At 34.9% G+C, this 14,152-nt stretch overlaps 1 protein-coding gene across 1 annotated transcript; it reads left to right on the forward strand.

Annotated features, from left to right (window-relative positions):
• The first annotated feature begins 11,249 nt into the window (after positions 1-11,249).
• Positions 11,250-13,708, forward strand: LOC120182482 (aspartic proteinase NANA, chloroplast-like). Its single transcript, XM_039187452.1, has 2 exons — positions 11,250-11,864; positions 12,861-13,708. The coding sequence occupies exons 1-2, from the start codon at positions 11,251-11,253 to the stop codon at positions 13,675-13,677; spliced, it is 1,431 nt and encodes a 476-aa protein (XP_039043383.1). The 5' UTR covers position 11,250; the 3' UTR covers positions 13,678-13,708.
• The last annotated feature ends 444 nt before the right edge of the window (positions 13,709-14,152 follow it).

The following is a 14,152-nucleotide window of genomic DNA, read 5'->3' on the forward strand; positions in this document are numbered from 1 at the left end:
TCTACCTGAGGGTGTAGCGGATTCAAATCTTGATTGGGGTCAAAAACCTGAACCTCGACTTTTCTTTGATTACGATGCACTTGACGAGGCATCAACTCTATTATTCCAATGGGTCCTTTATTCCCTGAATCTTTCATTCTGAGCTCGCTCTAAAGCTTTAGCTCTAATCACCACTTCTGTTGAAACCAACTCCGATTCAAATCTAAGGCGTAACCATTCCATAAACCAGTCACAAGAATCATTTTTTGTTGAAACCAACTCCGATTCAAATCTAGTTAGCTTATTAAATTCACACTCGTACTCATACACTGTACGATTCTCTTGTTTCAAGCTCATGGACTCTTGTTTCATCTGGCGAATAAATTGATCCCCAATATACTTATTCTTAAACTTTTCCAGGAAAAGCAATAATGTCAACTGATTTGTTGTAGCTCTCATCGATACATTAGTCCACCAAATACGAGCTTGTCCTCGTAGCAACGATACAACTCCATGTAACTTCTCTACTTCAGAATAGTGGAGACCCTCCATCATGATCTTTACATCATTCAGCCTAAGGTCCGAAGCCATAGGACCTTCCTCAACACCTTTGAACTCCGATGGTCCTAACCCTTTCAATTCTTTGGCTACGTTCATCTTAGGAGTTGAAGAAGCAGAAGGTTGGAAACGCGTCATGATAGCGTCTAACATTCTGAAAAACACTCCCTGATCTTGCACAGGCACCCCTTGAGACACATGTTCTTCACCTTGCCCAACTGGGGCAGGCGAATTACTACTTCTTTTATGACCTTATCCCGCTTCACTTCGGGAGCCCTCAAAATCCGACATATATTAAGAGGGAATTTATATTCTATCAATAAGGACAACATACTTATTACCTTATCAGATCATAAAAAAAGTTAACTTCTAGTTGGCATGTACACTTGTTTAAAAAAACTATTTCATTTTGAACGTAAATCAATTAAACCATAACTCTGATACCAATAAATGTAACACCCCAACCCGTATTCGACCCGAATACAAATTCGAGGCAACACATTGACTTTTTAAATCTTTGACCTTTAACAAATAAATGACAATAAAATTTTTATTTTATATAGTAGTACATTTTGATAAAAGATAAAGAGTACAACTTTCCCATTCACTAAAAATATATAATTCATCATTTATATAAATACCATAAAATTTACATTTACAAAAATTGATTAGAGCATTTCCATTTAAACTAGGTATACATACCAACAAAATGTACAAAACTTATAAACCGTACTATTTCAAATGGTTCTGATATGATCTTCACTGCTTATGTTGTCCTCTCTTAATCTTCACTCTTCTGATCTCTTTGAACCTACGTGTGAAACAATCCACACGCTAAGTCTTTGACTTAGTGAGGCAATAAGTAGTATATAGTAAAACATTTCAAAAACAAATTTCATTGATCCTTATAAAGCTTTTCATACTTGAATTAAATATGGTTTCTAAACGTACAATAAATCACTCTTTATTCAACATACATCTTTAATCTTTTAGCCCAATGTATACAACTGAGAATTCATGATATCTGAGTACACTGAGGTTGTGCACAATTGCTGTCACCACATCTCATATAATTTGCACCGAAGTGCCATGTAGAATTTGTCTTGAAGGATCGCGTAGAATTTATCCCGAAGGACCACATAGAAATATCCCAAAAGATCACATAGATTGTCACGAAGGACCGCGTAGAACCCTCGACTCTTGGCATGCCAACTATACCCCTAATTCTCACATATACACCTTGGGCTTTAGCTTATAATTAATTTAAGTTTCACCATTTAAAGTGTATCTTATTTACATTTAGAACATTCTCGTAGATCACTTATACGTAGGCATTTCGTATTCACATATCATATGATCATATTCCAACACAATTAATAATAAAACTTACTTTAAAATATACTTGAATGAAACATCATAAAATATTGCATAAAAATATTTGAAAATAGTTTTCGATCGAAAACTTTGATGTCGGCTTATTGCAAGCCGTTCTCAAATCCAATATAAAACAATCCGGTTACACTCACCTTTGCATCACTGAAGTCCTTTACTCTTTTGTTCGAAACTTATAATGCTGAGTTGACCGAAAGTTGATTTGCTCAACATCTACACAAAACAATCAAAAATAAATATCGGAATTCGAACCACTTATCTTCAATCATAATAACTAAATATGTAGAAAACACTTAATTTCTCATTTTATGCTTAGTAGTATCGGTACTCCCCTATAGTACCGATACTTCCCTTTGATTGTATCGATACCCCCTTTCGGTACCGATACCATTTTGACATACTGGAATTTCAGCTTAAAAATGGTATCAATACATTACTCTTGGTATCGATACTCCCCTTTTAGTATTGGTACCCCAACCATCAGTACCGATACTGATCCTTGATGTTTAATTGATTTAGCCTTGAAGTATCGGTATTGTTCTTATAGTACCGATACCCTTGTCCAGATTTCAACTCGTTTATTCCAAATTTTAACCTATAATCACCTATTTTCCTTTCTCTAAGCTCTAACAAACTTCTCACACTCATTACTACTCCTACTAGATGTTTTATATCCACTTCTCCTCTTATAACATCCACTTTCCCAATAATATGCTTAAATCTAAGAATCATATCATTTAATCAAACATGTTATAAGTTATTTCTAACACTTCAAATCTCTTATATAGGACTTTGACAAGTCAATTCTGCCTTTAGAATCCATTTATCAACCCATTTACAAATTTTCACTTCAAAACCATCTTATGCATTCCCTAATAACTCCTTATTAACTTAGTTTTTCTTCATTTCCAAGCTTCCTTAATCTTCTCTACTTCTTAAAGCTTTAATACAAACCCATAAATTAAGAAAATCAACAACTTATAAGAACTCACCTTAACCTAGGAAGCCACGAACCAAAGAAGAAGAAGAAGAGAAAATAGCTAAGTCTACAAATAGTTCTTATTTCTCACTTATTCACTTAAAATATACTAATATAAAATGGATATAAAATCCATATCCTGAAAAAAGACCATCTTGCCCTTCCTTTCTTCCTTCTTTGCAAATAGATCCTAATATAAAATTTCCAAACATTAGTCCTTGAACTTATCACTTATTTCAATTAAACTACTAAATTCTAGAGTTCTTATATTTTAATCACTGACCTGAGGTTTGGGGTATTACAATTCTCCCCCTTAAAGAAAATTCGTCCTCGAATTTTCACTGAACAAAAAGATGATGAAACTGTTGTTTCATGTCTTCTTCACGTTCCCACGTCGCTTATACTACTTTATGATTTCTCCACAGAACTTTAACCAATGGAATCTTCTTACTCCTTAGCTGTTTGACTTCATGTGCCAAAATTTTTATTTGGTTCCTCCTCATAAGTCAGGTCATTCCGAACTTCTATTTTATCTGACGCTAAAATATGCGAATGATCTGATCTATATCTCATGAGCATAGATACATGAAAAACATTATGGATCTTCTCTAATTCTTGAGGCAAAGCTAACTAGTAGACCACAGGTCCAACATGCTTTAAAACTTCATAAGGTCTAATAAATCTAGGACTGGGCTTTCCTTTACGCCCAAAACGAAGTACTTTTTTCCAAGATGATACTTTGAGGAAAACTTTATCGCCTTCTTTAAATTCAATTTCATTTTATTTCAAATCTTCATATGACTTTTGTCTGTCTGATACCGCCTTAAGATTATGATGGATCACCTAAACCTTTTCTTCGACTTCTTTAATCAAGTCAGGATCGTGAACTTCTCTATCCTTTAATTCATACCAATTAAGAGGCGTTCTACACTTCCTTCCATACAATTCTTCATACGGTGCCATTTTAATAGTGGATTGATAACTATTATTATATGTAAATTCCGCAAGCGGTAAATACTTTTCCCATGATCCATGAAAATCAATTACACATGCTCTTAACATATCTTATAGCACTTGAATCGTCTGTTCTGATTGACCATCGGTTTAAGGGTGAAAAATAGTACTAAAGTTCAATCGAGTACCCAAAGCTACATGCAAAGATTTCCAAAATCTTGAAGTAAATTTTGGATCCCTATAAGATACTATTGAGACTGGCACTCCATGCAATCAAACTATCTCCTTAAGATATAAAGCCGCATACTTATCCATCGAATAATCTATTCGAACCAAAAGGAAATTAGCGGTCTTAGTCAATCTATCCACAACAAACTAGATTGAGTCCTTCTTGCCAGGTGTCAAAGGTAATCCAGTTACAAAATCCATCGTAACTCTTTCCCACTTCTATTGAGGAATAGAAATCGGTTGCAAAATTCCCGAATGTACTTGATGCTCATATTTCACTTGTTGACATGTAAGACACTTTGATACAAACTCAGTCACGACTCTTTTAATGTCTGACCACAAAAAAATGCTCTTTTAAGTCTTGGTACATCTTATTCCCTCTTGGATGCATAGTTAGTGGACTGCAATGTGCTTCAAAAAGTATATCCCTTTTCAAATCATCATCATTGGGAACATAAACTCAGTCTTTGTAATATAGACATCCATTTGACTTAACTTCAAAGTCCTTGCTTTCACCCTTCTGAATTTACTTTAACCATACTAAACACTTATCATCATTCTTTTGAAATTCTTGTATCCGCTCTAATAATAACAGATTTAATTTTAATTCATCCATCATAGCACCATCGCTTTTCAGCACCAATCGAGCATTTAAGGCATGTAAAGCAGAAAAAGTCTTCCAACTCAGAGTATCTGCTACTATATTAGTTTTTCCTGGATAATAATCTATGATTGCATCATAACCTTTAAGTAGCTCTATCCATTTTCTTTGTCTTAAGTTAAGCTCCTTTTGAGTCAACAAATACTTCAAACTTTTGTGATTAGTGAGTTCACCATATAAATAGTGGCGTCAAATCTTCATTGCAAAGACTACTGCTACTAACTCCAGATCACGCGTCGGATAATTCTTCTCATGAGGCTTAAGTTGTCTGGAAGTGTATGCAACTACCTTTCCACCTTGCATTAATACACATCCTAAACCATTTAGGGAATCATCACTATAAATGGTAAATTCTTTGCATGCTTCTGGTTATACTAAAACTGGAGCCTCCGTAAGGATCTTCTTTAAAGTTTCAAAACTCTTTATACGTCTATCCGTCCATGCAAAAGGCACATCTTTCTTTAACAGCTTGGTCAAATGGGAGGAAATCATCGAAAAGTCCTCTACAAACCTTCGATAATATCCTGCCAAACCCAAGAAACTACACAATTCAGAAACATTCTTGGAACTTCCCAATCTAATATAGCTTTTATTTTCAGGGGATCTACCTGAATCCCGTTTGCAAAAACCACGTGTCCTAGGAAAACCACTTCCGTTAGCTAAAACTCACACTTAGGAAGTTTAGCATAAAGCTTCTTGTCGTGTAGTGTTTGAATAATCACACAAAGATGAGCCTTATGGTCCTCCATTGTCTTTGAATATACTAAAATGTCATCAATAAAAACAACCACGAACTGATCGAGATATGGTTAAAAAATTCTATTTATCATATCCATAAATACTGCAGGTGTATTTGTCAACCCAAATGGCATTACTACAAATTCATAATGGCCATTTCGAGTCCTTACTGCCGTTTTTGGAATATCTTTCTCTTGTATCTTCAATTGATGATAACTTGAGCGTAAATCAATTTTAAAAATTTTTGCAGCTCCTTTGAGTTGATCAAATAAATCCTCGATTATGGGAAAAGCGATACTTATTCTTAATGGTCGCCTTGTTGAGCTATCGATAATAAATACAGAGGCACATTGACCCATCATTCTTCTTTACGAATAATACTGGCACACCCCACTGTGATGCACTGAGTCTGATAAATCCTTTATTCAAAAGCTCTTGTAACTGAACTTTTAACTCTTTTAATTCCTTTGGGGCCATCCGATACGGAGTCATTGAAATAGGTGTTGTTCCTGTCATAACTTCAATTTGAAATTCTACCTCCCTATCTGGAGGTAATCCTGGTAATTCCTCAGGAAATACTTCTGGAAATTCTTGAACAATGGGAATATCTTTCAATTTTCTAGTCTTAACTCGAGCATCAATTACATTTGCAATGAAAGCTGGACATTTTTGCAACATCAAATTCTTAGCTGACATTACATCTATTACATTTGCTAATGGATTGAATCTCTCACTAATCACCCTCACTTCAGATCCCTCAGGACTTATCAAAATTACTCTCTTCAATCGACAATCAACATTCTCATGATACAGATATATCCAGTCAATTCCCAAAATAATCTCAAACTTATCAAAAGTAATTCCATCAGATTAGCAGGGAATTTAATTACCTAAATCTTTATGGGACACCCTTAACACAACTAATTTACCCGAGTACTATGCCTCAATGACTTAGACACTATCACGTCATTGCTTATAGCTTCTAATGGAATTTTCAATTCTTTCACCAAGTTACTACATATATAAGAATAGGTTGATCATGGGTCAATCAAAACCAAAATAGGTTTATCACATAACTGAAAAGTACATGCAATGATCTCTGGATCATCGCGATCTTCAAAAGTCCTGAGGTTGTAGACCCTAGCAGTTGAACAGATTTCAGGTTCAGTAGTCAACTCATAGTGATTTCTGCCTCTGCCTCATCCTCTGCCTTTTTGAGGTACAACATTAGATCTCTTAGATGGTGCAATTTCTCTAGTCATTAATGGGCAATCCCGAATAAAATATTCAGTGTCCCCACACTAAAAACATGCTCCAGAAGTCACTCTACAAATACCACTATGTTGTTTGTCACAATGATGACATTGACTTACTTTTCCTGCTTCGAATTAATGGATTCTGTCTAGCTCTTCCCAAATTTGATCCTCTACCTGAGGGTGTAGCTGATTCAAATCTTGATTGGGGTCGAAAACTCGAACCTTGACTTTTCTTTGATTGTGATGCACTTGACGAGGCACCAACTCTATTATTCCAATGGGTCCTTTATTCCCTGAATCTTTCATTCTGAGCTCGCTCTAAAGCTTTAGCTCTAATCACCACTTTTGTTGAAACCAACTCTGATTCAAATCTAAGGCGTAACCATTCCACAAACCAGTCACAAGAATCATTTTTTGTTGAAACCAACTCCGATTCAAATCTACTTAGCTTATTAAATTCACACTCGTACTCATACAGTGTACGATTCTCTTGTTTCAAGCTCATGGACTCTTGTTTCATCTGGCGAATAAATTGATCCCCAATATACTTATTCTTAAACTTTTCCAGGAAAAGCAACCATGTCAAATGATCTTTTATAGCTCTCATCGATACATTAGTCCATAAAATATGAGCTTGTCCTCATAGCAACGATACAACTCCATCTAACTTCTCTACTTCAGAATAGTGGAGACCCTCCATCATGATCTTTACATCATTCAGCCAGAGGTCTGCAGCCATAGGACCTTCCTCAACACCTTTGAACTCCGATGCTCCTAACCCTTTCAATTCTTTGGCTACGTTCATCTTAGGAGTTGAAGAAGCAGAAGGTTGGAAACGCGTCATGATAGCGTCTAACATTCTGAAAAACACTCCATGATCTTGCACATGCACCCCTTGAGACACATGTTCTTCACCTTGCCCAACTGGGGCAGGCAAATTACTACTTCTTTTATGACCTTATCCCGCTTCACTTCGGGAGCCCTCGAAATCCGACATCTATTAAGAGGGAATTTCTATTCTATCAATAAGGACAACATACTTATTACCTTATCAGATCAGAAAAAAAAGTTAACTTCTAGTTGGCATGTACACTTGTTTAAAAAAACTATTTCATTTCGAACGTAAATCAATTAAACCATAACTCTGATACCAATAAATGTAACACCCCAACCCGTATTCGACCCGAATACAAATTTGAGGCAACACATTGACTTTTTAAATCTTTGACCTTTAACAAATAACTGACAATAAAATTTTTATTTTATATAGTAGTACATTTTGATAAAAGATAAAGAGTACAACTTTCCCATTCACTGAAAATATATAATTCATCATTTATATAAATACCATAAAATTTACATTTACAAAAACTGATTAGAGCATTTCCATTTAAACTAGGTATACATACCAAAAAAATGTACAAAACTTATAAACCGTACTATTTCAAATGGTTCTGATATGATCTTCACTGCTTATGATGTCCTCTCTTAATCTTCACTCTTCTGATCTCTTTGAACCTACATGTTAAACAATCCACACACTAAGTCTTTGACTTAGTGAGGCAATAAGTAGTATATAGTAAGACATTTCAAAAAAAATTTCATTGATCCTTATAAAGCTTTTCATACTTGAATTAAATCTGGTTTCTAAACTTACAATAAATCACTCTTTATTCAACATACATCTTTAATCTTTTAGCCCAATGTATACCACTGAGAATTCAGGATATCTGAGTACACTGAGGTTGTGCACAATTGCTGTCACCACAGCTCATATAATTTGCACCGAAGTGCCATGTAGAATTTGTCCTGAAGGATTGCGTAGAATTTGTCCCGAAGGACCACATAGAAATATCCCAAAAGATCACATAGATTGTCCCGAAGGACCGCGTAGAACCCTCGACTCTTGACATGCCAACTATACCCCTAATTCTCACATATATACCTTGGGCTTTAGCTTATAATTAATTTAAGTTTCACCATTTAAAGTGTATCTTATTTACATTTAGAACATTCTCGTAGATCACTTATACGTAGGTATTTCGTATTCACATGTCATATGATCATATTCCAACACAATTAATAATAAAACTTACTTTAAAATATACTTGAATGAAACATCATAAAATATTGCATAAAAATAATTGAAAATAGTTTTCGATCGAAAACTTTGATGTCGTCTTATCGCAAGCCGTTCTCAAATCCAATATAAAACAATCCGGTTACACTCATCTTTGCATCACTGAAGTCCTTTACACTTTTGTTCGAAACTTATAATGCTGAGTTGACCGAAAGTTGATTTGCTCAACATCTACACAAAACAATCGAAAATAAATATCGGAATTCGAACCACTTATCTTCAATCATAATAACTTATTATGTAGAAAACACTTAATTTCTCATTTTATGCTTAGTAGTATCGGTACTCCCCTATAGTACCGATACTTCCCTTTGATTTTATCGATACCCCCTTTCGGTACCGATACCATTTTGACATACTGGAATTTCAACTTAAAAATGGTATCAATACCTTACTCTTGGTATCGATACTCCCCTTTTAGTATCGGTACCCCAACCATCAGTACCGATACTGATCCTTGATGTTTAATTGATTTAGCCTTGAAGTATCGATAATGTTCTTATAGTACTGATACCCTTGTCCAGATTTCAACTCGTTTATTCCAAATTTTAACCTATAATCACCTATTTTCCTTTCTCTAAGCTCTAACAAACTTCTCACACTCATTACTACTCCTACTAGATGATTTATATCCACTTCTCCTCTTATAACATCTATTTCCCCAATAATATGCTTAAAAGTAAGAATCATATCATTTAATCAAACATGTTACAAGTTATTTCTAACACTTTAAATCTCTTAGCTAGAACTTTGACAAGCCATTCTATCTTTATAATCCATTTATCAACCCATTTACAAATTTTCACTTCAAAACCCATCTTATTCTTTCCCTAATAACTCCTTATTAACTTAATTTTTCTTCATTTCCAAGCTTCCTTAATCTTGTCTACCTCTTAAAGCTTTAATACAAACCCATAAATTAAGAAAATCAACAACTTATAAGAACTCACCTTAACCCAGGAAGCCACGAACCAAAGAAGAAGAAGAAGAGAAAATAGCCAAGTCCCCAAATAGTTCTTATTTTCTCCCTTATCCACTTAAAATATACTAATATAAAATGGATATGAAATCCATATTCTGAAAAAGACCTTCTTGCCTTTACTCTCTTCCTTCTTTGTAAATAGATCCTAATATAAAATTTCCAAACATTAGTCCTTGAACTTATCACTTAATTCAATTAAACTACTAAATTCTAGAGTTCTTACATTTTAATCTTTGACCCGAGGTTTAGGGTATTACAAATTTTTTAACAGAAAAGGATGAGATTGGATCAAATGAATAATCAGGTGACTATTTTGTAACTTTAATAGTCGAGGGACTAAACAAAGTAGTGCTCTATAATTAGGGTATCATTTTGTAACTTTTAATAGTCAAGAGACATAACAAAGCAATGCCCTCTATAATCGGATACTATATGTGTACTGTATACATCTAACAACTAATATGGTATGACTTGGCTTAATAAATCTAACAGCTAATATGGTTAAAATTTTGAAATATAAAACATACTGAGATTAAAGATAATTAATATAAAATATATAAATAAAACTTATAATTTATACATAATACAAAGACTAATATAATTTTTTGGGTAAAGTACACAAATGGTCTCCCAACTATATGATAATGCTCTGTTGAGTCCCCTTGACTATTAAAAGTTACAAAATGATCCCCCGACTATAGGGACTTGCTTTGTTGGGTCTCTTGACTATTAAAAGTTACAAAATGGTCACTCGACTATTATTATGTTCCAAACCCATCATTTTCCATTAAAAATTTGATAGTAGTATGAGTTGGACATTAACCTGCTGACTAAGATATGATAAAATTTGTTCTCATAATCTCAAACAACTATCATATCACATTCAACATGTTAACATCCAACTCATCCGATCGTTAATTTTTAACGGAAAATGATGTGTTTAGAATATAATAAATAGTCGAGTGACCATTTTGTAATTTTTAATATTCGAGGGGCTTAACAAAACAACTCCCTATAATCAGGGGACTATTTTGTAACTTTTAATAGTCAAGGGACTCAACAAAGTAATATCCTATAAACGAGGGACCATTTGTGTATTTTACCCTAATTTTTTTATTGATTTTTAAATTGCGAGAATTTTGGAAAGCGATATTTTGTGAGGATTGAAGCAAAAAACACTGCATAAAAGAAGGGGACAAGTAGAAGCAAACGATAATAATGTCCCAACATGAGTAAAATAGAAAAAAAATAAAACAAAGGTCTACACTGAATTTGATTGTTATCCCATTTATGTTTTATTTAAGGTAAGAAATTTTCAATTGCAAAAGTTTTACAAGTAAATCACATTGTGCCTCCGCTTGAATAGGTCCCTGCTTTTCTCAAATGGACACATCCATCCTCTTTGTTTTCCTTTCGTTATCACTGTTCTTCAGTGATTCTAATTTATGCTTTCAGGTTCATGCTTTCCAATCCAATGGTACGGCCAGGTTTAAGCTGATCCACAGGCACTCACCGGAGTTAGGGAATTTCCCCGGAACGACGCTCGGACCACCGAGCAACAGAAGGGAACGTTTAAGGCAGTTGATCCGGAGTGACAATGCTCGATTGCAGACGATTGCGCGGAGGCTGTTCCCGAGAAGGAAGAATGTGCAGGTGGAGATGTGGCAGAACAACAATTTGGTGGAGCTCCCGATTCGATCGGCTGCTGATATAGGGACCGGACAGTACTTCGTTTCATTCCGGATCGGAAGCCCGCCGAGGAAGTTCATTATGATAATCGATACGGGGAGCAGTCTTACATGGATGAAATGCAAGTACAAGTGCAAAGGGTGTTTCAAAGATAGGGTTAGCCATAATGAAAGGATACTTAATGCCAAAACGTCACGTACGTTTCGTCCGATTCCATGCTCCTCCCATATTTGCAAGCAGGACCTTGCTCGATCTTTCTCTTTGCAACATTGTCCTCGCCCCTCGGCTCCTTGTTCCTATGATTACAGGTACGTTTTGTTTTTCTGTAAGAAGCGCCGTATGCAGAAGTCGATCGATTTAGATCAAAATGAAAGAAAAAGAAAAAGAGAGGTCAAAATAAAAATATATATATATATATATGAATTTCATCCAAAAAGAATAAATATGTGCGGTGCATATTGAAGACGAACATGATTACAGGCCGTACGACGTCGACGAGCATTTATTTACTCATATTCGATCACTCAATAAATACATGTTTAAAAAGTATATATTTAAACACTTAAAAAACATCATATCGTCGATATCGACATAACTTGAGATTTGAAAAGCTCAGTGAAGTTTTAAAATTACAAATTATTTATATATGTGAATTTACAAATGTTTAAATATAATCTATTAAACATGTATTTATTGGTTGATTGAATATAAAGCTAATACAAGTATATTGCTATCATCTTATTCGACTCGTACTTGTGTAATTACGTGTCTTTAACATATACCATATGCGTTTTTCTTTTTGCAAAGGAGTTTTTGCTTACATGGTAAAAAAGATAGTTATTTGATCGATTTTGGATGTTAGAGTAGGAAATAATTTTTTAATTGGATATATTTGCGTAAAAACGTCATGTTGTATGGACATTTTCCCTTGGCATAATATTAAAATTTTCCCTTAATGTTTACTAAAATTGTCATTTTAACTCTTATTATTTTTTTGGAGCATTTTAGCCCCAACGTTTCACTTTGGTGCAAAAAACTCCATCTATAGATGAAAATCATTAGTTAACACATGCTTAATGCTCCAAAATAGGAGCCGTTTTGAACCTAAAATGAAACGATGAGGGCTACATTGTCTAAAAAAAGGAACAGTGATTTTTCTGTCACTCTAAAATGAAACATTGAGGGCTAATATGTTCCAAAAATAAAATAGGGAACAAAATTATCATTTTGACAAATGTTGAGGATTAATTTTGACATTATGCATTTTTTCCTTTTGCATATTGTAAAGCTTGTTGATGTTGTAGGTACTCGGACGGCACAAAAGTGCTCGGATTCTTCGGCAACGATACGGCGATCGTACGCCTGACAGACGGCCGGAAAGTTAAAGTGCCGGAAGTAATGATCGGGTGTAGCGAGACCATAATGGGAGAGTTCCACGACATTGATGGAGTAATGGGATTAGGCTTCGAATGGCATTCATTTGCACTGAAAGCAGCTCGGAAATTCGGGTACAAGTTTTCGTATTGCTTGGTCGATCATCTTAGCCCAAGCAACCTCGTCAACTTCCTCGTGTTCGGCGACGTAAATGATCCCATGACGCCGAAATTGCAATACACGGAGTTGATCCTGGGAATAGTGAATCCATATTACGCCGTAAACGTTTCTGGAATCTCCATTGACGGCAAAATGCTGAAGATCCCATCGCATGTATGGGATATCAGGAGCGGCGGCGGGGTTATTGTCGACTCCGGTTGCAGTTTAACTCAACTCGTGAGACCCGTGTTCGATCGAGTCGTCGCTGCTTTCAAGGCTCCGTTGAGCAAATTCAAGAAACTGTCGATCGACTCGGAGGGACCGGATATTTGTTTCGATGATACGGGGTACAAGGAGTCGTTGATGCCGAAGCTGGTTATCCATTTCGCTGACGGAGCTAAGTTAACGCCGCCGGTGAAGAGTTACGTGCTTGATGCTGCGGAGGGGGAGAAGTGCCTTGGGTTCACGGCGACACCGTGGCCGGGATCGACGGTCATCGGAAATATTTTGCAGCAAAATCATATGTGGGAATTCGATCTTTTAAATAGCAAGTTGGGATTTGCTCCTTCTAGCTGTACGTACGAATGATAGGGGAAAAAAGGGGGAAAACTAGAAGCCATTGGAGTCATGTTTTAAAAGGAAATCTTTAATTTAATTTAATTTTTTATTTTAGAGATAGAATGATAGAATGAAAATGATATTATCCAGGTTAATTGGGATTTGTTATGAAAAAAATATATTTAGAGATCCTGAAATTTAAGTAATTTGACTTATAAGTCCTATTTGAGCATGTAGCTCAAATAGATTTAATGTAATATAAAACCATACTTATAAGTCCTATTTGAGCATGTAGCTCAAATAGATTTAATGTAATATAAAACCATACTTATAAGTCCAATTTGAAAGAAATGAAAGTCTTTCAAATAAATACTATCTTATAATCACTCTAGACGCGTTTAGTACATAAACTATCAGTTTTAATCCATTTTAGTACCTAAACTTTCAGTTTTTCAAAACCATGCCTAACGTTTAATTTTTGTTTCATTTTAGTACCTAGCCGTTA

Source organism: Hibiscus syriacus, unplaced genomic scaffold, assembly GCF_006381635.1.
Source record: "Hibiscus syriacus cultivar Baekdansim isolate YM2019G1 unplaced genomic scaffold, ASM638163v2 tig00112673_pilon, whole genome shotgun sequence".
NCBI lineage: Eukaryota > Viridiplantae > Streptophyta > Magnoliopsida > Malvales > Malvaceae > Hibiscus > Hibiscus syriacus.

Bases quoted from the DNA above. Each gene is read 5' to 3' on its own strand.
- LOC120182482 (XM_039187452.1), top strand. From the start codon at position 11,251: ATGGACACATCCATCCTCTTTGTTTTCCTTTCGTTATCACTGTTCTTC. The intron at 11,865-12,860 runs GTACGTTTTGTT...TTGATGTTGTAG, and splicing joins CCTTGTTCCTATGATTACAG to GTACTCGGACGGCACAAAAG.